The 27,374-nt window shown below is 42.9% G+C and overlaps 1 protein-coding gene across 22 annotated transcripts in view; it reads right to left on the bottom strand.

Moving 5' to 3' along the window:
• MAGI1 (membrane associated guanylate kinase, WW and PDZ domain containing 1) overlaps nucleotides 1–27,374 on the bottom strand; it is a 331,966-nt gene that overhangs the window by 64,360 nt on the left and 240,232 nt on the right. For 14 of the 22 annotated variants that reach the window (XM_054281276.1, XM_054281280.1, XM_054281281.1 and 11 more), the window contains exons 3-7: nucleotides 22,163–22,282; nucleotides 10,943–11,149; nucleotides 7,888–8,098; nucleotides 4,462–4,544; nucleotides 1,645–1,683 (exon numbers count right to left, since the gene is read on the bottom strand). In XM_054281276.1, the coding sequence (XP_054137251.1) occupies nucleotides 1,645–1,683; nucleotides 4,462–4,544; nucleotides 7,888–8,098; nucleotides 10,943–11,149; nucleotides 22,163–22,282 (660 nt within the window). The remainder of the gene's footprint in view (nucleotides 1–1,644; nucleotides 1,684–4,461; nucleotides 4,545–7,887; nucleotides 8,099–10,942; nucleotides 11,150–22,162; nucleotides 22,283–27,374) is intronic. The other 8 variants (XM_054281277.1, XM_054281293.1, XM_054281296.1 and 5 more) reach the window with 2 other exon arrangements.

Below are 27,374 nucleotides of genomic sequence, written 5' to 3'. Positions count from 1 at the left end.
GTTAAATTTTTGTGTCTGAAGAACAACCCTCTGTTAGAATGTGACCTATTACTCCATAGCTCTTTGGAAAACAAGAAGCTGTGAAAATACCTCAAGTCTTCTTATATTTAGAACAGAAATTGTTGATAACTTAAGGCACTAAATAGCTGGTGCCAACCAGTTTTTACTAATCTGAGTTACTATAACTATACTAAGTTTTCATGCCCTCTCCTTAATGTTACTGTAACCAATTGAGTAATTTGAAAATGTCTTTCTTTACACTGCAACATTTGCACATCTTAACAGCATATTGATGGGCTGTGAGCTCAGTAAAACTTATCTGCACTGAAACAAAGGGAAAATCTCGTGGTGTTGGAGCAGAACACTTCTGTACGTAAGTGCCTGCAAGTCTGGGGTCAGGCTTATCAATTAATGAGTTTTCCTGCAACTATTTCTTCAGCTTTGCTCTTGCACTAGTTCCTGACAGCAGACTGAAAGAAGGCTAATTTCTGTTCAATATTGCCTCTAAATTTGCTTTTTTAAAACCTCCCTCTCATTTTAAGTCACTAGTTGTGAAGACCTTAGTGAGAACTCTTTGCAGATTGTTGATGTGCATCCACCTACTTCTGATGCTACTTGGTCTGCTGCTGATCATTTGTGCAAGCTGCACATAATTCATGGACCACTAAAGAGACTGCATTCTTCTTTAAATTGTCATTTCTTTCAAATTGCTCTATGAGAAGTTAGGCATTTTATTCCAGGCATATTATTCAGAAGAACCATTCGTGGTGCAGTGCTCCAAGTCCACTGCTGGCTGCTGATGCCGTATCTATCACACAGAAGCAGGGAGCAGAATACACTTCCTTGCAAGTCATTACAGAAACCAGAGCTTAATTCTCTGCTAATACAATTCCTCCAGTATGCAGAACTATGAACTGTAACTACAGTCCTTTTAAAAAGCAATAATAGTCCTGGTGGAAATAAAATCCTATGCAACCTCTTATCCCTTCAGCTCTGCGAGTTTACTAGAGCATAGCTGAACAGAAATCACAACTACCTCTGCCATCAGTATAAACACAATGAGCACTGCTGAGATTAGATATCCAGACAGCATCCTTCACAAAGAGATGCAGCAAATAAAAGTGTACCACATCACTGAAAATCATCTGTTTATAAAATCACTGACTGAGGGAGAATTTTAAGCTGCTTCATTCACGAGCTCAGCTGAAGCATCTGATGTAATACTTAAACCTTCTGAATCACATTTAGCTTCTATTGTCTGGGAAATGGCTTGGGCCCCAGCGAAAAAGCATCATATGAGCTACTTCATTCAATCTTTGGCATCTATGAGCTTTTTCCTGGAGCCAGAGATGCCAAAGGAAAAGATCCCAACTTCTGCAGAGTCCAGCTTCGAAACAACTTTGCAAGACTGGGGCTCTCTAGCTTTCTTCAAACTCTGAATCAGTAAGAAAAGCACTGCAGATCTGATGCTAGGGAAAGATAAATGCTTTGTGTGCTGGGGAAGTTTTGCTGATAAATTACTCCTATTGAAATTAAAAAAAAACCCTGAAAGATGCAAAATGATACAAAGGAGAAAGTAAGTAATTAAAGGTTCAAAACATTGCAGTTGAAATCAAGTATCAAAATGAGAGATGGATGATTTACCTAGTTCACTGTCCAGTTCCTCCGTGTGCACCCCTTCTTCTCCAAGGGAAGAGCAGTAAATGAGACAGAAAAAATTAAAAGAAAATTTCAGATACCAGCCCCAAGCAAGAAATTCCCTAGAGCAAACAGCAGAACCAGCACTAATTTTCTACACACCGAGCCCAAGCTTCCCATTTAGCACACTCCAGTGACCAGAATATTGATGGATCTGATGCAGATAATGAAAAAAGTGGTTCTTGCACTCTCAAAACATCTTCATCAATGGACTACTTCCATGTCATGGTTTGATATGGCAAAGTCATGAAATTGTGATGTTCTCACTGTTCCCTCAGATCCTACAGTCCAACCTTTGCAATTTGTTCTACAGACACATGGATCTAGCAGAAGGCCAGACCTGGACACTAATGAAGGAATCTGAGAGGAAAACCTTGCACCTAAACAAGGAACTAATGTAGCAAGGTTTTCAAGAAAACATCTGAATTTGTGTGCACACAAGGTTCAACAGACCTCACTGTCCTACTCAGATGATTTAGGCAGGCATGAAGCCTTGTTTAACTGGAGGCACAGACCTCCAGTCCAGATGCACTGGTGAGACACAGACAGGAATGCACCAGTTTTAGCAGGGCACCTGGGACAAAGATCACATAATTTTTTAAAGATACAAAGCCATCAATATTCGCTGTTGCTCCATTTATCATTATCTGCTCCATATTCATAAGTTAACAGTGACACAGATGATTAAAGTATTGCTTGGCCTATAAATAATAATAATGCAGTCTGAAAATGAAAGATGGTGACAAAACCAGAACAAAGATGGTAAAAACAATCTTGGACCCAGCACAGCAAAGTTTAAGCCACATAAATGAGTGACAGAGGCAAACAGAGGTTGTAGGGTAAAAACATCTGGACACCCAAAAAACTACTTCCATGACCTCTTTGCAAAATACTCTATCAAAGCAGTTGTTTGGGACCATTAGTGTGAAATAAAAATTGCAATTTCCTTTGATAGCCTGAACAACGGGAAACAAGTAAAAAGGGACACATATCTTGATGAAACAAGAGCACAAGGCAACTAACTGCATCCAAACAATATCTAACATTTATAAAATCTATAGAGAGGGTGGGATGAGCCTGGTAACTCACATGCACACACACACACACCAAACAAAACAGAGGAGTCATCCCACTGACTCTTAAGGAATGACACACAACAGTGACCCTTGCCAAAAACCATCCAGCTTCTATGACAAAGCAAAACTAACCTAACTAATCTTCTCTCCTCCCTGTTTTTTAAAACATAATTATTATTATTATGTGCTAAGCAAGATTAGAGCAGCCAAGCAAAGCACTGCAGAGCACTACTGTAACTATGAAGCAACTGGTTTAACTAGTGAATGTTAAAAATATCCATTAATGAGCAACTTGGTGAATGAAGTGAAGGGGTGTGTGGGAAGATGAAATTAGCTGATTTTAAGGAGTTGATAAACAAAGATGCCACTGCTCTCCAAAATGATGAACTCAATGAAATACAATAATACCAGCTGTATGTTTCTATTCCAAATTAAATAAATTATTCCAATGTTTGCTTTATAATTGCTAAGAGGACAAGAGTAAGACTTTCCCTTCTGTGAGGAACTGTGTAACAGAGGAGCTCAGTCCCCCTCTGCAGCCTTGTGGTTCTGACTGCTCCTTGCCTGGCACATCCCTGTGGTTTGAGGGTATCCTGCACTGTGCTCTAGCAAGCTGGTGACCTGCTTCATCACAGCAGCCTAGACTGCAGAGGTTAATTCTCACACCCTGCAAAATCTCACAAGTGAAAGATAGGAGAGAGTGAAACACTACTACATGTGTAAAAACAGTTACCAGCAGTTCTGGAGGCCAGAGTTGAACCTAACAGTGAAAAGGGATTGAGTTGATTCTTTTATGAAATAAAATTGTGATTTTTATTAAGATGACTGACACCAGTAGGTGGTTCATTGTATTATGAAAACTGATTTTACAAGGACAGCACCAACACTGATAAAGGAAACCCTTCAATTTTTAAGAAGTGTCTACCATGACAGGCCTGTATTAGCCAAGATTATGTATTTCAATTTCATCACCTTTCCTGGTCAGCAGACCAAAATTCCCTCACAGGTTTTCCCAAATATTTAAGTTATTTTCATAATTCACTTTTTCTTCCAACATCTCATAAAGGAGGCTGAGAAGGGACCTCCTTTAACATTCCTGCATTTGGCTGCTCTAAATCGGACAGTGGCTTGCATTTCCAACATCTCAAGGAATACCAAATCTCAGTGCAAATTTTCAGTGTCAGAAATCTACCCTTTCAAATGGAAATTGCTTCAGCAATCACAACACTGCACAGACTGTCAGCATTTAACAGCACAAGTGAAGCAGTTGAGTTATTTCTGCTCAGACAAGGAAACAGCAACATGACTCTCTCAATCCACGTGAAGCGGGCGGCTGGAGCGGAACACAGCGGAGCACGCAGAGCCTCAGTCACTCCCTCCCACACAGAGATCCACGAAGCAAACATGTCAGACAGCTTTGAGTCTTGTTCAGCACCAGTGGCTTTTCAAATGCCTCTGCAAAAACTTACTTGTAGTACCTCCTTGGGTTTTATTAAATGATCTGGCACCTCAGTGGCCGTGTTACATTCACAGCGATTTTACAACATTGTCTCTTTGTACTTCCTAATAAATATTTTTTAATTTTTTAAAAGTCTTTCTGAACACTAGTTATTAGAAAGATAAAAGGAAAAGAGTCACCTAGGAACGGACCAAACACAGTATTATGTCACTATTTTTAGTCTCTTACCATCATCTTCACATTCTTCTAGAGGCTTCTGCTGTTTGTTCAGGCACCGTGGATCTAGCCAAGATGTTGTTTTTGTGTTATGGCTGGAAACCAAAAATGGAAATACAACCTTTGTTAATAAAGCAGAGTTGAAGTATCCATGACATAAAAGTATATATCTTCCTTATTATTCAACAGACCTGAAGGCATACTTTTGATTCAAAGAAACAGCTCTACAACTGGATGTTGTGCAAACTAGTCGACCAAATCACAAGAACTTTGGCATTAAAAACACAAAGGTAACAAGTAAAAATATACAAATCAGCACTCCTAACTGAAAAGAGGCATGTGAATGCTTCAATATCATAATGTTAATTTCCAAATTTTTTGTCTTTGGTAGCTTGTTTTCAATTTCAAGAGCTGTCTCTGAGCTAAAGGCAGAAGTTTCCCTTCCTCACTAAATTATGCAGTGAGCTTTGTTCCTACAAAAGACCTTTGACATGTCTAGAGTTGGCCCAAGCATTAGTTGAAAATGGTTTTGACTGAAAACTTTATAATTACACAAATAAAGATGTTCTGTCTTCCTTTCATGGAAGTTGAACAGCTTTACTTTCAACTCTTCCTTTCCACAAGTCCCCTGACAGCCTCATGATGCCAGTCCCAGCGGTGAATGTTGCATAGTAAACAGGCTTAAAATACATTTTTCTAGAAGTTATTTTCTCCCATAATTTCATTTGCATAAGCAGACAATCTGATAATATAATGCCTCTTCTGCAAACTGGTGTCATCTTAGACACAACCTGCAGTCCCTGAGGTATCACTTATCTAGCTTAGCCTCTAACACTGCTTAACAGTTTGAAGTTTCAATAGTGTAGTGATGCCATTTTCTTCTCCTTCAAGGTCTCAAAGAGGTTTACAAACTGAATTTTAGCCTCACAACAGTCTCATGAGGGCTCTGTAATGAGGGCCACGATCCCTGAGGAACTAACAACCAACCAGCAAACTTGTATTGTACTGGAAGAAATGGGGCCAGCCCTGCTCCCAGGATCTGAGTGAGTAAATAAAAGGTCCTTGTTTTACACATCCTACTACCCAGCCCTCTCAAGGCAGGATGAGCAAATGTATTTAATCCTTATGTGTGCTTCAGAGCAATTGATCAGCACCTAGAAAACTGAATGGCAGAAATTCAGCAAGTCAGGAAAATTAGCAAAAATAAAGCAGAGGGGCTCTGCCCCCTTATTTATAAGCAAGTCTGCAGTCTAGCTGAGAAGGAGGGTGGTGGGAGGAGAGCAATAGAATATTTGCATATTTCTTGCAATTTTGTACTTGCTAAGCAAAGGCTCACAACAGTGCAGTTTGCTGAGGCACAGAAAATTTAGCTAAACACCTTTGAGATCACACTCTCAGGTGGAAAGGATTGTGTTAGACCTGTAACATGCACAGATAACAGGGGACTGGGACAATGAAAATCTCAATTAAAGCTCCAGAGAAACATATCTCAAGAACCAAACTGCTCCAGCTATATCAGGATTGGCTATCTGACACACAGCCCTGGCCCCACTGGACCTGCACTGGTTCTCTGCAAGAAGCTCATGCTGCCCCCCTCAGCACCCTGACTTGATACCCGAAACACACAGATGCTGGAACAGACATCTGAGCCAGCTTGGGTCCACACTGCTCATTAGTTTGCTTTCTTAATCTAATACAAAGCAAGCTAAATGGTTTCTAGGCTCAGGGTGTCTCTAGAATTAATAGAACTGCAGTCATTCAGTGCTGCATCCACAGCAACAGGCTCATGCACAAAATCAGCCCCATGGGAGCATTTCCTCAAACCGCACTGCAGGGACAGAGCGGGTGCTGCTATCAGAGCTTCACATCACACAGGCCTCTGTTACAGGCTGTGTTTTCCCAACACACACATGATTCTCCTGACAATTATTCAGAGGTGCTGCAGTCCTGCACTGTTCAGAGACCACAGACCCAGCAGCTATGGGGGTGGGTTTGGGGAAATCAGTGGCGGCAGCGGAACTCCCGATGGAAGCACCTGTAAGGAAGGACAGCAGGGGCCCCTGTGGGGTCCAAAAGGGAGCAACTGACTGCTTGGGCAGCATTTACTGCTCATCATCTGTCCTCCTCCAAGGAGGAAAGTGGCAGGCTGAACGGGCTATTAGGCTGGTCTCAGTATAAAGAGAGTACATCAAGTAACGAGGCACCCTGAGGACACAGTGAGGAGAGAAAGCCATGCTCAGGGTAATGTACTCATCCTGGTTTCATCTGATGAGAATTTGCATTCTGCCTTCTTCTGACCTTGTCTTACACTCCGGGGCTGTTGGAGCCTCTTCAGGTAATCGAGAGTACCCTGGAAAATGGCCTTTTTCTGAGCAGCCCTCTCCCAGCTGAAGAAGGGCTGCTGTAGTGCCCTCAGTCATCCCAGCTCCTCAGATATTCTGGCAATCTTCTCTCATGTGTTCCCTTGCCACTGCAGCCAAGGGAAAACCTGTTCTTGAACCTTCCCCTGGCCCTGTCCAAAAGTCTCCTCTCCTGAGGATGAGGCAGGACTGCTGCCCTCACAGCCCTGATCCAGTGTAACTCTCCACAGGAGACAGGGCCAATTAACAGAGGAAGTTCTTCTGCAGTAACTGGGCATTGGCTTCTGGTAGGGTTTCCACAACTGCATTAAACAGACCATCAAATCCAAAATCAATTCCTCAACCCCTCTTCTACTTGGCAGCTAAGGGTTTGAGTTTCAAAGGCTAATTGAGTGTTAATGTCTAGCTAAACTCTGTGCAAGACATCTCTTACACTAACAGCTCCTATTTTATAAGTTACTCCTACCTCAATAAATTTAGACAAGTATAATTTGAGACTATTATTTATGGCATGAAAAAAATCAATATCATCATAAAACTGCTGACAGCAATCAGCTCTTAGGCAAAGACTGCAGAGCTTGAGGTGTTCCAAACTTGCTGTGCCTACCCTGCACTGAGCTGTGCCTTTTGCAAGCCACTGGAGAACATTAACACATTGGGCCCCTTTGCTGTGATGAGGGGACAGCACACAAAGTCCATCCCTGTCTCTGCTGCCCAGGACTGGAGGAATCCCTGTCTCTGCTGCATTATGCACAGAATGAAGTCTCAGCCCTTCCAATTAGGAGCTTTCATCCCACCCGTGAAAACAACTGGCCTGTATTTTATAAGTGTCTGTTGCTTTTGTAACTACCCTCATAAAACAAGCAATTCCCTCTGCCTTGGAACTCAGGAGTGATTTGGATGTTAATCCAATCAGGAAATGCAAACCCCCTTCAGAAGCAGTAAAGAGCTAACAGCTCTGCAACCTAACTGTATACACTAAATATTTAATACACACACAAAACGCATCCATGGAGGTTCACTTTATGCCCAAAGAGAGGCGGGGAGGTGGAATCAGAACAACAAAAAAGTGCTTTACTCTATAAAATAGACTTCTCCGTTCTCCGTGTAGGCCATCTCCCAGTTTTCTGGCAGAGGACCTAGGTTATCCTCGGCAGCAGGAGGTAGGTACTGGGGGAGGCTCTGAGATGGGTCCGTGGTGGGGACGTGGGTGTGCCTCTCAATCGCGGACGTGGGCGCTGCCTCTCTCCCGATGCGCGCGCTGTGCTCGTCCTGGTCACCAGACTCTGCTGTGAACAAACACACACAGATACAAGCGACAATCGGTGACAATCAGTCCTTTCCTTCCCTGTTTGCTCCTCCAGGTTTATCCTGCCGGTTTTCCTCTCCTTGCCTTTTAACGCACGAGGCGCGGCAGCAGATGGAGCGAGGGCAGAGCCCCGGCAGTCTCTGAGGCAGCAGGGGCGAGCTCTCCTTGCCTACACACCCTCTGCCAGCCAAGCAAACCAGGAGCTGTGATCAGCTCCAGCAGGCCCTGCTGAGCTATCAAATTCCTCCAGGCTGTCTGAGGCCAGGGCTCGCTGGTGTTCAGTGTGTTTTCAAGCAGGCTTACAGGTTCACTCCTGCAGTGCCAACTGTGGGACAGGATTAGGAGGATAAAATTTCTTGTTTGAAGAATGATCAGAAGAGATTTTACAAGTGCAAAATGTTGCCAGAAGCTCAAAGTCAACAAGCTAATGGTGAGTGTCTTCAGTGCAGTGTGTTATTTTAAATTAAAAATTAAAATGAATGTCAGCACTGTACCCTGTGTCCACGTGTTGCTGCTCACTAGTACCCATTCTTGCTGTCTGAGGAGGTTTATTCCAAGGGTCATCACTGTATCCTTCAAGCCAAAGTCAGACAGGAGTATTTTATGCTGTATCTGGCCCTTCTCCCTCTAAGGAAATATTTCTGATGTTGTATCCATGCAGTTTCGAGCTGTATCCATGAAACAATGCTGCTCATCCCCTTGCATCACTAATGACAGTAAATACTCCCCAATAAACAGGTCTGTGCCCTCACTCCTTCACAGAGAGGTTTTGGCAACAATGGACAAATTCTAAAATGAGCCCTTTGTCCACCAAAGGGACTTTCTCTGTTTGGCTCTTCGAGGTGTTGAAAATTTATGGCAGCACTTCCACATCCCCTGAGAACATCAGTACAAGCACAGCGTGACAATGCACTGAGCAAAAAACACAGATCAGTGTCACCCTCTGCCAAGTCCCCAAGGAGTGGGGCTGAAGGGGCTTCCCAGACAGGACCTTCCCTGCTCTCCACACCAGAGACCATGGACATCCTCAGCTCACAGCCCACAGCCCTGGAAACAGCTCCTTCATTATTCCAGTCTGCGTGCTGCCATTAGCCAAAGATAAGAACATTGGGAGGAACAGGAAGGAAAACATCTAGACTACACTAGTACCCTCAGTGCTTGTTTTTCAGCCCTCCTGGAGTTTGATATTTTTAGGTAGAGGATGACAACATAAAGAAGCGTGAAAGAATCATCGCCAGCTAAAAACTGAGAGTACAAACATGCCAAAATCTGGAAAACACAAGTTACCCAGAGGTCTCCTAGGGAAGCAGGAGCATTTTAATATGGCTAGCACACTTTCATGAGAAATAAGCATAAGGAATCACTTTGGTATATGAGAAATAACTCTCTCCCTGATTCTGTGCTCATTTAATGAAGGCAAGGGGCCAGGGTGTGACAACGTTGTGACAAATGAGCTGCATCTTCCAGTATTTCATCTTGCAAAGGAAAACAAGGAAGAGAAATGATGCTCAAGCTACTTCAGGGACACCAAACTGAGACAGGCAGCAAGGAAATCAAATAACAGATCTCCCACCAGCTTCTTCCCAAAATCAGATCCCATGACAAAGGCTGGGGCTGCTGTCATGTCACAACATGTGAGAAACCACCCTTGGTTTGTCAATGAGCTGGTAAGCAGAGACAGAAATACTAACCTGGGAGAAATTAGGTTGGCTAGAAGCAATTTGAGTTGGAAATGTAGCAGGTAGCAGCCAAAAAGAGTACAACCCTCAAAAGCCATTTGATAGTTTGGCCTGCAGAGGACCAAAACTAAATCTCAGCCTAAATCCTTTTAAAGCTCTAAACAGATGTTAGAGCCAGGACATTGGCAGGTAGGATCCGGCAGGACAGATCTTCTACTCAGAAGGCTGGGAAGGAAAATTTTCATGGTGATAGAAAATGATCAGAGGACAAGGGTGGGTGCCAGTTATGGTGAGCTCCCAAGGCTATCAGCTGGGAAAGCCTTGAAGATGTGGATAATACTTGCTCAGTACCTGCCTCAAAAGGAGCCCTGAAGATGAATTCAGTGCTTGAAACTGAGCTGAGGTAACAATGCCCTAAGCACTAACAAATACTAGGCCTAGGGGCATGGGGAAGAGCTCTTGGCCCTCAGAGCTTCACAAACTTCCAGCTGATTTCTGTGGAAACTCAATGGATCTCCAATGATGTTTTAGTCTGAATCTGACTGCACAGCACTTGACTTGAGATTGCAAAGGTTTCCAGTGATCTTTCAGCCCAGACCTGATGGCAGCCATGGTGGGAACAAGATCTGTGCTCAGCAGGACACAAGACCTTCTTGTGAAATACAGAACTTGCACCCATGCTCCAGATCTCACTCCCGCAGCAAGCAGCACTCCATGTGCTGGGAGGTACCTGGAGAAGAGGCACTAGGACAGCAACTGTTTGTGATGGGCAGCTCTAGATGCAAGGAAGGATAAAGGACAGCAACATATTTAGGAAGGAGCAATGATTAATTTCAAATGTAAACCTGGTTGAGTCATTTCATACTGTTCAGAGTTGTCAACCATAGCTCAACTCTTCCTTGACCTTTCTGCAATTAATGGATTTGAACTTTACCACATTTTTGTCTCAACCAGTTCAATCCCACAAGGCTTTTTGGAAAGACCCAGCTGTGCATGTGGTCGATCACACCTGGGTATCTGCCAGTTCTGTTTGACACTGACAGCTCTGCAGAAAACACATTAAAAACAACATCCCCTCTTCAAAACACCCTCCAAAAGTCCTCCCCACATATTCTAACTGAAGGACAGCAGTATTTTTGCTTTACCTGTGAAGCTACTGCTCATTTCAGGTACATCATCCTCTTCCTCATTCTCTGTATGCACTATGCCAGCATTTTGCATATCATTGTAAGACTTGGTTCGCTTTGGAGTCGACTGCTTGGAGCCAGACTGCAGGTTTTGCAAAGCATTGGTGGAAGTCACTTTCCCACTGAGGGGCTGGCTTGGAGGCTTCGGCGTTCCATAATAGTTACCTAGGCAATAGAGACACATTTGCATCGTCAAAAGAGAACAGTTTATAGCAGTAAGTTTTCCATTTCATTTTCTTTACAGTTCCATTAAATTTCTGTCCCTCCCCACAGATAAGTATATAAAGAAGCTAACACGTGCCATTCCCATTTTTGGGGGTGCGTGCTTCATCTCCACAGCAGACACAGAAATATTTCTTGCCTTTTTAGTTATTCTTGTCAAATCTAAAAGGAGAAGCAATGGTTGTATTGTTTAGGTGCACTGAGCGTACATGGGCTAAAACAAAAGGCAGTCATGGTGAATAGCAAAACTTCATCTCGTTACATCTGAATTTCAATTAGTAGCCTTTTTACATGTGTGCACCCACACAATGCTGTGGCAGATCTGGAGTGAGCCCTGCAGAAAATAAAAAATTCATGACTGCTATCACCAAGAGAAGTGATGAAAGGCTCGATGGCCTGCTTTAGTACACAGGTTCTTTTAGGGGGGATGTTGCATTTGGAAAGCAAATACTATTTTCTCTCTAGAAGAAAACTTAGTCAAAGGAGAGAAAAGGAAAGATACCACATGGCTTTGTTCAAAGAGGAAATTCAGCAGTTGGGTCAACTTGGGTAGGAAGTGAAGACCCAGACCTTAAAGCTAAGCTTGAAGGGACACAGATGCACATGGGGTTATGCCAACACATGCTCAGAATCCATCACCAGTTGTGATGGAAACAGTGCAGAGTGCTTGGGCTGCCTCCCTGCCATTTTAAGTGACTGTGGAAGAGACACAGAATAAGTGCATGCTCATTCATGCCAGCACAGCACAGAGGTATTTCAGACCCATTGCAAGGTGAATCTTGTAATTTTTACACAATGACCTGTTATATACAACAGTTTTATATAAAACTACCCTTCAGATTCCAAGGGTAGACTTAAAAATTTTCCCTATGCCCTTTGACGTGACAAAACACAAAGGATGCCCTCCCAAATAGCTCAATTGTGGCAGTAGTGCAAAATCCTTCTCTAAAACATACATCTATTTACATTCTTCATTGAATGCCTCACCGGGCAGCACTGACAGAACCAGAGGACACAGTCTCCAGCTACGTCAGGGAAGGCACAGGTTGGATATTAGGAAAAAAATTTTCACTAAAAGAATAATAAAGTACTGGAATGGTCTTCTCAGGGAGGTGGTAGAATCACCATCTATGGATGGGTTTACAAAAAGACTGGACTTGGTGCTACGGTCTAGTTGAGGTGTTAGAGCATAAATTTGACTCGATGACCTTAGAGGTCTCTTCTCATCTCATTATTCTGTGCTTCTGTGAAGGTATTTCTCACAGAGCAGAGGCCCAAGCAGCCAGAGCAGCTCCCAGCTCTGCTGCAGCCGGAGTAGCAGGACAGCAACACGTGCAGTTTGTCTGAACAAGGTGTGCTCCAGCCTGTACACAAGGACGTGGATGCAGCTCCGCGGGAGCAGCAGCGCTTTCATCTTCTGTTCGTCAGCTCAGAATCTCAAATGTACATTGATGCATAATTTATGGGGAGAAGGAAATTACTGCTTCTGGAAAGAGCCTCTAATGGGTACGGAGGCTCTGCAAGCAGGTTGCAGTTTCTGCTAGAGAAATAATTCTTATGCTCCACATACTGCAGAACTGTTTTACACAAAAAGAGGCAGAATGGGGGAGAGGGAGCGCAAAGGGAAAATATAAACGTAGGTGGGCAAAAAAAAAAAAAGATAATTAACCTTGCTCCCATCTATCCTCTTTCTCATGAAGAACAACACTACTCTGGGATTTTGTGGTTTTTTGGGGTTTTTTTAGGCTGTTGCTTTGTTTGGTTTTCCAGAGGAAAAAAAAGTTTTCTAAGGATATTAACTGCTAAGCAGAGAGAGCCATGTGTGTGCCATACACATGAAAATTACTTTTATTTATAGCACTGCACATCACCATTTTATGCAGAAGTTATTTTGGGTCTGTTTTAACTGGTTGAATTCTTTAGGATGGATGCAGCAAGGAGGATGAAGGGGATATGTAGATGTTGATAGTGTGGGTTTTATTTCCCCTGGACAAGAGCAAAGCACAGATGGCACCATCCCTCCTCCAATTAAGGAGAAATGTATGATTATATCTTTGAATTTTGTTCCTCTTCAGTTCCTCTAGCAACAGCAAAGCTGGAGTTCCTACCAGTCCACAGAGAGCTGTTCCTCAACAGAAAAACAGGCTTCTCTGAAGTATTTCAGGATTTCTTACACCAAAATCATGAGTCATTTTTCAAACCAGCCATGGTTGTTGGTACTAACATTAGTGAATAATTGCTCTCTACCAAGACAGTGTGCTGTCTTAGAGGATCCCTGTAAATATAAATGAGCATATAAAAAGAGCAAATATGAATTTGAGCATGGCTCTCCGTGTGTGGGGTTTTTCGGAAATGTAGCCACTGGGGCTGAACTTTTCTTTTTTCACCACAGGAGGCAGATTAAGCCTGAGTCAAAATTCAAAAAAATCAGAGCTCTTCCTTCAGATTCCCACAGGGACAAACAGGTTGGGAAAATAACTCAGCTCATGATGAAAATCTTTAAAAGAATGCTCCAGCCCAGCTTCCAGGTGACATGGAAAATGAGAGAAAATGGAAATGCTATCTTTCCCTCATGTTTGCTGGATGCAGTCAGCCCTACTTCTCTTCTCCATGCAGTTATTTTTGAAGATGTGGCATGTGGGCCTGGGCGTGGGAGCAGACACACTATTAGGGGGGACTGGTAAAAATAATCACCAAACCTCATGTTTCATCCTCAACATTGGAAATAGAAAATATTTACACTGTGACTCAGAAATCCAAACATGCTCCATTAACAACTGACAGCGAACAGCCCAGCAAGAGTTTTACAACACTCAGACTTGACATTATTCGTTCAAATTAAATCTATCAATGTTTATGAAGAAACATACATTTAAAAATAGGCTTTAACAGTGTTTTGTGAGCCACTTGTAAGCCCAAAGAAGGGGCTAACTTCATAGCCAGTGTAATTTGTAGTGAATATCCAATCAGCTCTAATTATTAACAGCATGTTACATGTGCATACACAAGCATCTGTCATCCCAGAGGATCCCAGAACGTTTTCTGAAGTCAGCACAGCAGTCAGGGCAGGAGTCCCTGGGGTGCTGAGCTCAGGTGAAGCTCTGCAAAGGGTCCTGACCCCAACAGGATGTCCCTGTCCTCCAGACAATGGAGATTTCCAGGACAAGACTGCAGGATATTTTATTTTCCTGTGGAAATGCCAGCTCTGAAGCAGCCAGCGTGGCAGGAATGGCACATTCCCATGTGCAATTCCTATGGGAACTGGGCCCCTACCCCTTACCCTCCTCTTAAACACACTTGGACCCTGCCTCCAGCACCTGAATTAATAGCTAATAACAACCCACTCACTCCACAGATGCACACACCATTAACTGAATCCCTCGTCAGCACTTTTCACTAACCATTATTTTATTCAGTCCCTTGGTGCTTAAAACTTATTTAACCACAGCTGAAGTTTGATGGCAGCATCTGCAGCCAAATCCATGACTTAATCCATGCACTCTGAAGCACCACTCAGGAGAGTGCACAAAAATAACAATAATAATGAAAAACCCCAAACAGAAGAGCTATTTGGAACGAGTTTGTTTCTTTTCATCTCCTTATCTTTGAGTGTCGGCAGCTTACACATTTTAGCATCACACCCAGTAATTAGACTTTGGTAACAGCTTATCACAACAATAAGACAAGTTCTCATCATCATAACACTTCCTGCTCTGCCAATTCAAGCAGTGATCACAATCAATGAAAGCAATCTACAGCAGCTTCCACCCTGTCCTGAATTAAAGCACATTTTCTAAAACTTAAAAAGAAAGTTCTCTTGACTGACAATGTTGCTTTTGGAAAATTTGTCTTATATTCCAAATAACAAAGCATTCTTAATAAGTATTCCCCCTGATGGGCAGTAAATTCACCTTAAATTGTTTGTGTGACTGGAATTTAAAACACAATTCACAAAAATACACCAACTAGTTAAGTAAAATATCTATGAATCTGTTCCATAAAACCCTTAAATTCACACCATTGAATTCAATTCCATTTGGGCTGAAAGGACTCCATCCATCCAGGAGCCATGCTGTTCCTGGAATGGGTTGAATGCACAAGAAATGGTTGAAATGCAGAAGAAGAGAGGCACAATCACACAGGTTCAAAAGTGGAATGGACACTAAAGCAGAGAGGGAGAAGGAGACCACAGAGGCTGCTGGGGTAGGGACAGGGAGCTGACACGGAGAGGTGAGGAAGGCAGAGTAGCTAAATGTAAGGTCAAACACGAGTTTGAGCATTAATTCAGATGGTGCAATTACAGCAATGGAAGAACGTGCTCCCAAACCACATATCTGAGTTACTTTAACCTGTAGGTGTTTGCTCTGCAGCAGCTATTCTCCTTTCTGGTGAAAGATGTCTATGCCTGGGACTGGGAGTGCATCTGTGTCTCAGCAAAGAAGCAAGAAGAATTTACTGATTTTTTGTGAATTTACTGATGCCTACATATGAATTCTAATTTTATAAAAATCCCAAGAAACTCAAAAGCCTCAGTGCAGCACAGAGGGCTCTGTGTCCATGACAAGTACATCTCATCTTCAAAGCCACCACTCTGTGCTAACAAGGACTCCATTAATAGCTCATGTTTCAAAAAGCACTTCATAGCTTTCTGTCTTGGAGGAAATGGGTATTTTGGGAAAGACACTTGGAGATAAGCAGCAAAATTAAGCAAGGCCTTGACACAAAGACTTGAAATGCAATTATTAATGTAATTGTTTTATTTTCTGAGACTCAGCTCCCCTTCTCTGCACTGTACAAGAACATAAACAATTGTTCAATTTGAACTTCAATTTTAGCAGAAGAGCTCCTGCTCATGTAATCCAGCAGGAGTGCTTGTGTCTGATTAGCACAGGATGGATTGGTTCCTGGGAGCAGAGCTCCTGCCATGGTGTTTTGTCTGTTTTCCTCCCAGATCACATTCTGCTACAGATTTCCACATCTAGATGACAGATCTGGCTGCTGTCTGCAGGATTCACCTAGCTGCAACTGCACATTGATTAGCAATTGCCTTGAGGAAATTCAGAGTATCCAGGCAACCAGGAGGAGGCTGCAGATGCAGCAGCTGGATCGGAAGGAAAACAGGCAATGAAGGGGACCTCAGAGAAATTAACCCACAATATTTACATTTGCTTGAAACAGGAGATTCTCTGTCAATTTTTGTGGTTATTAATGATGAGGCTAAGTGAAAGATCAGTTTGGGTTTCTTGTTAAACAAGTCAAACTGTTACAAACTGTTCCAATTTTCAAATAGGTCTGAAATTTAACATATACTCCAATTAGTGTCCTAAAGGCAGTGGCAGCACAGGAGAAAGTCACCCACAGAAGAAATCACTCTTACTTATTCTCATTTTTGCTGTGTTATCACTAGGTGTTATTGTTAGCACTCATGTACAAGCGTATCCAAGCACATTTAAGGCATGGAAAAATCCAAAACCAAAACAATGGTACTAAAAGTAATAAACAAACAGTACAACCTTGTTAGCATGGACCATGAGGGGGCTGGGGAGTTCCATGAGACTAGCTGTGCTATATCCACATTCAAATAGATTAAAAAAAATCATAGGGAACACAAATAAACATGTACTTGTGTATGGTGCATGCAGAAAGCAGGAGAAGCAGCTGGAAACACCCTACCTAGCACAGGGCTGCAGGAATAAAGAAAACACCCTGTCAAGCCATTGCAACATGAAACTCTTCTCGCAAATAGTTAAATATTTATGTGTGTAGTCCCACCATGGGGATGTGTCCCGTTAGCACCTCCCCTCTCTGGAAGGCAGTGGCAGGGAAATGCTGCAGGCTGGGGAGCCCAGGCTGCCTCTGCAGGGTAACACCAGCAAGAAGCAGCCACTGATGGAGGGCCCCAAGAACATCCTGTACCAAAAAAAACCAATGCCAAAATGTGCCTGGACTGCTGGGAACAGCCTTCAACACATCAAACTATGGTTACACAGGAAATGATGCCTGAAATAAGCTGAACTCTAACTCAAGAAGAAAGCAACTAATTCACCATATCTCAACATAATTCACTAATATCTCTTTTTTGCCAGAGGTTTTTGGGAACCTTTTCCCTGAGGTTTGTGTTTTAAAACACATGAGTGCTAATGAACTCTTTCTGACAGAGCTCACATTGAGAAACTTGTTATTGGAAGTGCAGAGAGAGGGAGAAGGCAGTCAGGAATGCTGCAGGAAATTCAAAGCCACTCTAAACCCCTATCAGATATTTGAATATTTGCTTTTAGAGAACAAGAGTTACTCAGGTACCACTTCAGCTGTTTGCAGAATGAAGCATTGTTATCAGATGACACTTCAGTGCAGCAGCACTCATGCTTAGTTAGCACTGATAATTGTGCATATACACAACAAGGAGTGGCCTTTTTTTCTCTACCAGTGGTTTAAAAAATAACAAGACAAAAAGCAAGCAAAGTATTAAGAGCCAAAGATAGAAGAGGAATCATTCTGCAGCACACAGATATTAGTGTGTGGATATTCTGTGTGACACATTATAACAGTGCTAAAGAAGCCATTATGATTTACTGAGACAATCTCCAGTCTGGAGACAAAAATCAGTGCATCTGATTAACTTGTTCACCTGCATGGGCATCTCCAGCACCTGCCACCCTTCCTCTCCCATCTTCCCCTCACATTCTGCCTGCCACAGGCTCAGCTCTCATTTCCAGGTGGGCCTGAGCTGGTGACACCCACAGGCTGCAAAGGTACCAGCAAAAATAATCCACCCATTTTGCTAAAGCAGCTGGGGTAGTGTGGCTGTGTGGCTGCTGCAGAGAAGCCCAAGGAGAGCCAGCACATCAGATAAATTAGGCTAAGGCATCTTGATTTGAAGCATGTTGCTGAATACACCTCTCTACTTGGGCTGAAATTCAAACTGCACTATTAATGTAATTTATTACAATCATTAAGTACCACAATCGGAGACCCTGTCTACAGCAGATAGTTTTATACACTTGGAGAGTGTTAGCAAGTCACCCCATTACATCTCAGTCATGAGACTAATGCAGATTACTTATTACTTTTCTTGGCAATCACATAACACTTGTCCCGAGAATGAAAGATGATGCCTTGATAATAATACCCTATAATGTAATAACCCTTCACATGTTATGGAGTGCAGCACTATTTCTTTTGAGGATCACTAAGTGCTGGGCAGGCATTCACTCACACAGCCTCACCAAACCCTGGTGATATAACCATCCCCATTCAAAAAGCATCCCCCTGCCCATGTCCCCGTGTGCCTCTGCAGGGCTGAGTGCCTGAATGCAGCACAGCCCTCCAGAACACCCCGGCCTCCCCTCTCCCCCTCCTATTCCAAACAGCAGATAGCTGCAGGCACAGGGGATCTGCTGAAATATTAATGAGGAGAGAAGTAAGTGTTGTTTTAATATTCTTCAGGCCAGTAACCTGAAGTACCTGATCTGCCCAGGGCCACTCAGCAGCTGGGAAAAAAAAAAGGGAATAAAATCTGGAAGCGGTTGCTGTGCTCAAAAGAGCCCTCCCTTGGGGTGCCTGTGAGAGCCTGCAATTCAAATGCAGAAGTAATTGCTAAATAATTAGTAACCTACACAATTACTTCCATGCATCCATCAGTATTTTCTGCCCTGAAGGAACAGTCAATAAATGCCTGAGACTACAATTACAGTGATTTCCTATCCACCAGAAGACCTAGACGATGTGCAGCCTAAAAAGAATTTTCCTTCCTAATGAGTATTGTCAATGGGAATTTCTAATTGGCTTGAGAGGGTTGTGTGCAGCACACACGTGGGGCAAAATCACCAATACTGGGGCAGCACCACAGCTCTGGGCAGGTCTTCCAGCTCCAGCTGCTGGATTCATGTGATCAACATGCAGCTTTCATCAGGAGAGGAAAGAAGATGTTTCTGGGCTTTATAGTTAAAAATCAGGATGTTAAAACCCAAACTGAAAACTCCAGGAATTAAGGCTTGCCAATGCCCCCTCCCACCTGATTACATTTTTTGAAGCCTTTTGGGTGCAGAACACACCCAAAAGATGAGAGGTGATCAGAACAGCCATGCCTGCTCTGCCTTCACTGGGATGTGAATCAAAAGCTGCCCAGAGGAACCTATTTGGAGTGCACCAGAAGAAATAATAATGGCATTACAAAGCCCTGCAGGTCAGCAACACCTCTTTTCTCCTGTCAGCTTGCACTTTCTCTTCGCAATTAGAGCACTTTCAAAACCCAGGTTGTTCTTTGAAAACCTGATTCACTCTCCTACTTTTTTATGGTTTCCAACTCTTCTCTTCTTGCTTGTTCTTTATTCTTTCCAAATCAATAGTATCTGTATCAGCATCAAAGTCCTGTGTATTACCCCTCTTCTGATGCCTCCCTGTTTTCTAATCTTTCTCCCCAGAATTCTCTTCAGTAGCTGTTATTAAATGTTTCTGTTGCCTCTTCTTCACTGAGATTTTTCCCAGTGACAGAATCCAGGTGACCTTATGTTTACCTTCTCCACAACCATGTGATGCTTACAAGGCCAGAAGGGTCCTTGGGACCACAGTGACCCCACCACCCTGCTTGAGCCACATGAGCTTGGGCTGGCACACAAAAACTTCCCCATTCCTCATCCCTCCAGTCCATTTCATGGCATTCCTCTTCCTTCATCTCTAAATCACTCGAGAGCATTAAATCACAAGCAACCCCATCTCTTCCATTGTTCTGATTTCTACTCAGCACAGCAGGTAGAACTAGAAGATTATGTCCTTGTGCTGGGTTTTATTTCTCTTGTTTAGAATAAGCCACCACTGATCAAAAATACAGCCAAATTTATCATGGTGGAACACTTATTAAAAAAATATGGCAGCAAAATGCAGCAAAAAAAAAAAAGTGATAATTAAAATATCTAAGACTGTAAAGCTGGACAATAACAGAGATTTGACCATTAAAAGTCTAACTTGCATTGTGGTTTGGGTTTTTGGCAGATTTTTTTTATAGACAAAATAGCTTGTGATGGCAGCATCAAGTCTGAATCATCTCATCTTCCAAGATCCAATCAAGATCAACACTGTCTTGATCAATACAGCTGTAAAATAAGAGCTCCCAAAAAAAGTACAACAAAGCCATTAAAGAAATCTCAGAAGGCAGCAAAATAATTTCTTTAAGCCGTAAGTGAAAAATGAACTCTATTTATTTCACATTACAATCAAATAGTAATGTGTCTTGATGCATATGTGCACACATGCATCATCATTATTTCCTTTATTCTTATTGATTTTTCCTTCCATGGGCCAGCACTCCAGAACCACAATGCACACCAGCATCACTGATGTCAACGGGCAAAGAAGCTTCTCAGCACTTCTGACAAATTATTCCTTTAAAGTTCAGGCACTTCTGTCACCCACAGAAATGAAATACACATTAGACTTATGAGAAATCACCCTCATCTCCAGCAGCTGAAAAGAGCAAGCCATGAAACCCAAACAGCTGAGCTGCTGCTGCACATAATCACATAAGCAATGAAATGACCATGTTCTAACTGTCCCAGGTGGGTTCAGCATTTCCTGAGAACTAATTCCCAGCATGTCCCAGGAGCCAGCTTCCAGACACTTACCCATTTTGTCTTTCCAAGTGGAAAGGTCACTAGAACAAACAGATCAGGAAGCAATGGCGAGGCCTTTCAGCTGATCTATTTCAAGCACCACGACAAAGAAAACTAATTTGGTGTTATAATTAGAAACACAGAGAGGAAAAAGCTCATTTTGGAGAAGAGCTGCTGCTGGAACGTTAGCATTGGTGCTGATGGAGCTAATCAGCTCAGAGAAGTGGAAGAGTGAAACCAAATGATACATTTAGCATCTTCATGCAAACCAGGTCTGCAGCTGGGAGTGAGCATAAGGTTTAAAGGTGCCCTTAAAAAGGAGTTTTTAAAGAAGTAGACAAACAGTATTTCAGGAGTCTTCCTTCAGACCCTGAACATCAAAGCCACATGTCACAATTTCTTCTGCTCATGCTTGATGAGCAGAAATTCAATTTTCAAAGAATTTTGGCTAGTTGTATATAGTCTGTATTTTTAAATGTATTCCATATTTCTTATTATAAAGAATAATTAGGATAAGGGTGCAAGGATAGGGCTTTTTCAATCTCTCAGATTTACAGAAAGAACCATTAAACTTCTTTCAAATGGAAATATGAAATGACTGAAGTACACTGGAAGGACTTTCAAATCTGTAAAGTATTTCTTTTCATTGTCTTGTCAAGAGGTACATTTGAATGTTCTCCTGAGGAAAAAAACCCCAACCCACTCCAAAAAGAGTTTTTAATTTAAAGGAGCTACAGACTGCAGATTTAGTTACACAAATCTGATTGTGTACCTAAAAATGGCCAATTTGCCTTGCATTTCTCTGGAGCTGTTTTTGCTCTCACCCTGGTGACATTTCAGTGCCCCTTGGCTGTCTCAGTACTGTTGTTTGCAAAGTTGTGCTGTAAAAAAGGATCAACACAATGACCCAAGTTATAAGCAATTATCCAAGAATAAGGAAAAAAAACCCAAAAGCAGTGCATGATGCATAGCTGCATAGTGACACACAACTGGGTGATGAAGGAAGTGTATTTAGGGAAGAGACAAGGAAAGAGAAAGAGCGAGAGGAAAGAAAAACTGAACAAGGAGATGAGCCCTAGTGGACACAAAGGATAAATGCACACTGCCCCAGTATGTTACAGGATTATATATTGGATTTTCCTGGCCTACTGTTGATCTTTTCAGGCAGTTAACTTGAGTCCAGAAGATAAAAGAACAACAAAACTGGAATTCCCTCTCTCATGTTCCAGAGAAAACGGAAGCAGAGCACTGGGATGGAAACAAGGTCCTAACTTGACTGAGAGTGATGCAAATGTGGTGTCCCACCATGGGTATCTGGAGTGCTTTTTCACTGCCCCTGGCTCCATACCTTCATAAGTTCCTACTTCCAGAAGGGTCCCACTTTGCTCCAACTCCCGGAATTCCTCCACAGTCAGAAAGTTATAGTCCACACCAGGCACTTCTCCTTCTCTCGGAGGGCGGGTTGTGCCTGAAAGGAAAATCAGAACATTATCAGAGCTGTTTTCTTATCAAGAGTTAAGAAATAAGTAACAAATTTTCACAAAGATACAGGAGTATGTGTAAAACACAGTTCTGGGAGCTACAAGGGTCAAAAGAAGTTTGAAGTTAGGAGCCCATGTAAAAACAAGACACAGATTTCAGGTTGAACCAGTGGCACCAATTAGAACAAAACAACTGAGGGATGTTTCTTGTGTTCTCAGAAAGACTCTGGCAAAGAAACCTCTCATCTCTGTGTCCAGAAACACAGCTGGAAAAGTTTGGTACTGGGAATATGCCAGCAATTACTTCCTACTGTTAGCACTGTCTCTCATACTTCACTAAAACTGCAATCTGTATTACCAGATAAGGCAACTATTTTCCAGGTTCCATTACTTCTGTATCACTAGCTCATCAAATGTTCTCTCACATCATAAACATAATTTCTCCCTTGTTTCTTCTTACTGTTTTATCTCTATTCATGCTATTATTTTTTATTCAGCATTAAAAAGTAGCATGAGATGGTTTTGATGCACCATCCACACATGCTCACTGAAGAGACAACCTGACAACTCCTCTCACAGAAGCTCACCTACAAGCTGGTTCCAGTTCAGGAATATTTTGAGCAATAAGTCACACTCAGTCTCTCTCCTCAGCACTCAACAATTTCTGTAGTGCCCATGGAGAACTGGCTCTGATCACTGCCACTCTGCCAGCTCTGAAACTCTTGTCCCTTCTGGCCAATTTACAGCACTCTGAAGCACAGTGTAAGATGAGTCATTTCATGACTTTTTTTTCCCCTAAGATGACTTGGGATGCTGCATTTTAGGTCACTGAGCACAGCTTCATTGATAGGGATCCATTTCTGTTCAACAGCCTTTATTTTCCATCACTCTGGATTCTGTACATCTGAGATTAAATACAAATGACAGATTTACAGATGGTAGAGAAAACTGAATTTTGGAAGGAAGACCAGAGTTACAGAGTTGGAGGTGTCTGAGTGCTGTGGCTGAAACCAGTCTGCTGGCTTGGGAATAACTTCAGAGACGTGGAAGTCATACCTAACATTTAACAAAGCACAATTTCTCACTTCTGAGGGACTCCTCTGGCCCCTGGGCAGTGTCTTCTCAGTGCATACAATTTTTTAAACCTTTTATAAAAGGACAGAAGAAAGAATAAAGAAGCTGAGCTTCTGAAAACTAATTGGGAAGATTCCAGTTCTCAGAAGTTGAAAGAGCATAAATTTACCATGCCTGCATCTGGCAAATGTTTTCCTCAAGTGCCAGGAAAACGGAAAGTCTGCTTATCTCCTATTCATCTGAGAGACTGCTCAAGAGGTCAGTCTTGACAGAGTGACACCCTTGAAAGACTATCACTAGATTAATTTCCTTGATTGACATCCACTTTCTCTAACATCCTCCATTTCTTGTTTCAAAATAGAAACTCTCTTTTTTATTATTTACCATCAGCCTTCAGAGAGTCTATAAATTCCTGTGCTTTTTTCCATCATTCCTCCTCTTGGAGCTGTATGAATGGGTGAAGGAAGGATAAAAAGTAAGGAAGGAGATGGAAATAGTGATGGATATCTGTATCCTGCTAGCAGAATTACTCTTTCCTATTTGAAAAAGGACTCAGCCTCGCATTTTTTGTATTTCTGAATGCTTATAGTAATGCTACAGCAATATTTACTGGGTAGAGATTGTATCAGAAGACAATTTTCTTTCACAGATCTAGTCCAGAGGAATGCAGGAGCTGCACCATGTGCCCGTCCCTGCCCCATGCTGGTGCTTCCATCCCAAGGCAGGCAGAGAGGCTCACCCAGGTCCCTCCCTGGCACACCAGGAGCAGGGAGCACACACCCAGCAGCCAGGATGATCACAGCCCAATCCACATCTCCTCCCTGAGCACTGAATTGCCACTGAGGCTGTGAGGACCCTCCCCAGGGCATCGTGTCTGGTGGCCACTGCCACATTCCCCTAAACCTGGCTGCGAGTGGGAGGCAGGAAGGATGAAAAGCCACACCAGTAACTCTGACCAGTGGTTTGCTGTAGCTGTCCCATGCCCAGAGCACAATGGAAGTGAGAATCATACTCTCTAGCACTGTTCATCAATCAGGCAAACGTCACCCCCAGCCATGTGAGCCAAATGACAAAGATTGGGACTGTGTTTTCCCAATAACTGCTAACACATTGATGAGACACAAAGATCAGGATTGCTTTCACCTTATCTTTTAAAGCCTCTCCTTCTCTTTATCTCTATCTTCCCACAGAGCATATTTATTAATCATTTTTTCCTTCCTTCTGAATTTTTATAGTGGTGAAATTGCAGTCAGCAGTTTACTAGTGCAGGCTGCCTATTTGACATGACAATTATATCTCTGCCATAATTCCTCTGAGCCATTTTAATGGATCTATTTGTTTCATCTCAGTGTTCTTAATTTCCTGAATATGTTCAAGTAAAAAAAAAACCACAGCTGTGCCTGCAACACACAGAGAAAGCATTAGGAAAGTCACCACAGAAAAGGAAAACATTGCATCGCAGAGATAACACTTGTCACCTCAGCTGGTCCTCAGCAGCAAACCCGGGGAAACTAAAAACTGCACTGGCTGGGATATCTTATCTGGGTGAAGAGAAAAAAAACCCAGCAAGTTTCCATGTTGCTGTCTGGAGCAGAGATTGCTTGCAGATGCTCGGGCTGTTCTCCTGCTCCACATCTGAGCAAGTGTTAGGCAGGCAGGCAGGCAGGGGGAAGGGAGAGCCCGCCTCCGCTCCTCCCGGAGCAGAATGACAGGCTGCCGGCTGGACACACGCCTGGCAGATGGCATTTCAAAGAGTTTCCATGAACCATCTGGGATGTGTACAATGATTACAAACCACACTTACAACAAAGCCAGAAGGGCTGCTTCGCAAGGAGGGTGGGGGAAGAGGGCGGGCGGCAAGGAAAGGGGGAGAAAAGAAAGCCAAGAGGCACAAACTCTGACTTTTCCCAGGATAACACTGGGAATCATCAGCACCTTCCAGCCAGAGCCCCTTCACAGCCTGGAACAACTGCTCCAAGGCTGTGTGTGCACAGAGCACAGGCCAGCGGCATCACAGCCTGCTGGCCACCACTGCAGCTCTCTGCTGATAAACTCACATTGTAATTAAGTCTCCCATCACGGCTTAATTATGTACAAAAGCAAATGGTGTCTATCCTCCTTCCTCCCTTGAATTGCATTTCAACATCCTTTCCACAGGATGGTCTTCGGTGAAGGGGATGGCTACTTTTTATCAGAGCTAATAGCAGGTCAGACCACTGCTAATGGCAGAATAAATTGAGCACAATGAGAGCTGTATTTAGCCCAAACAAAAGATAAGATACTCCACTCCAGAACATGAGCCAATCATATTTAAATATGTTTAGTTGCCTGTCTTGTTTGCATTGAAATATTAAGTGGCATGAAATCTTATTGCCTTTAGGTACCAATTTAGCTAATTAATTTGAGCCATGTCCATTGTGTTACTACCTCAGAATTGCTAATGCTGCAACAAGAAGGAACTGGAGGGAAAACTGAGTGGCTAACAACTCCTTCTGCACATTTAATGGTTCATAAGCTTTCAGTCTGATTTGGCTAGCATGTCCCACAGCATACACAGCTAGTTAGATACATTACATTCACAGGGAAATTCCTCAAATTTCCTGTAACCACAGAAGACTTAAGAAAACAAAAACATAAGGCCACTGGTAGCATTGCAATTTTTACTTTCTCTTGTGGGCTGGAGAAGTGAAACTACATCTAACGTGAGTGGCTCAGATGAAATGTTTGCCCAGCTGTTGGTTTGGTTATCACCCCCAAGCTATCTGCATCCCAGTTTATTCATGTATCCCTAATGCTTGTGCCACAGGAGAGGGATTTCCTCATGGGCTGGAGACCCCACCTGAGAAACTGCTTCTAGACCAGGTGAGTTTGCCCAAGGAGAGCTCAGTGCTGTACCTGAACTAATTAGAGCTTGTGCACACATGCCTAGAATAACTGGGCTGTGGCTCAGATGTACTGATGACTATCAGCTACTCTACTGAATAATTTAAGTGGCCATTTAACAGACAAATAGCTTCTGCTGTTGTGCTGCCTATCAGCCATGCTGACACTCACCCAACACGAGCCTCAATAATACCATGGCCAGACTGTTAATATACAGCTCAGGGCCTGTTTAGTTATCAATCTACCAGGCCTTCAAGTTAAGCTGTTAATGTTCACTGATGCCCTGCTGCTAAATTAATCAGAGTCTTGCTTATTGTAATCTAAAAATAAGACTTAATGGGGCTGCAGTCACTTCGATTGCTTCCATGTAAAAAGAAAAACATTCTTGGGCAGTAATGCTGTTAGTGTGCACCAAAACCAGCCCCTAGCAAGTTATATGGACATGACCACTTCAAGTTCAGAATACCTACAACTCCCATTTGCAAAGCAGTAATTTCTGCAAGCTCCTTCTCCAGCTCCACTGGCTAGCAGTGACAATCTGGTGAGCCACCAAAATACATCTCATCAAACCACAAGCCATTTGCTCCTCATCTCCACTGGCCAGCATCTCTTAAAATGACGGATAATGTGGGAGCTGTATACTCAAAGTGATGATAAGAGTTGCTACAACCATATTTTATACAGGCTCAAGCCACTGGTGGTCAGCAGCAGTGGGTGGAACTGCAGTAAATAAGGTTTTAATGTGAAGTGTGCAGGGATCCTCCTGACTCGGGAGGCTGCAAGGCCAAGTGCTGCTGTGGGAGCTTTGGGAAGGCTGGGATGGGAGGAAGGCAAGGTGCTGCTCTTCCCATTGTCCTAAAAAACTAGTTCTAAAAAAGTGGTATTTTTGTTAATTCAGCAAGAAGAGACTGCTCTCATCACCTACACGGAAAAATCCTTCAGCTGCTAAAGAAGAAACACATTAGGAAAAGCAGCCCCTTTTCCCTCCCACTGTGTTTGGAGGTCACCTTCTTGCCTCTCATCTCAGGGTAATTTGGAGAGCCTGCTTTGGCTCTCCTGCATCTGTCACCTATGGTGCCAGATAACTGGAAGGCAGAACAAACTTCCCAGATCTGCTAATAG

Source organism: Melozone crissalis, unplaced genomic scaffold, assembly GCF_028551555.1.
Source record: "Melozone crissalis strain CALT ecotype California unplaced genomic scaffold, PUWL_Pcris_2 ptg000029l_1, whole genome shotgun sequence".
Taxonomy (NCBI): Eukaryota; Metazoa; Chordata; class Aves; order Passeriformes; family Passerellidae; genus Melozone; species Melozone crissalis.
This window is presented reverse-complemented; position numbering and strand designations above follow the sequence as displayed.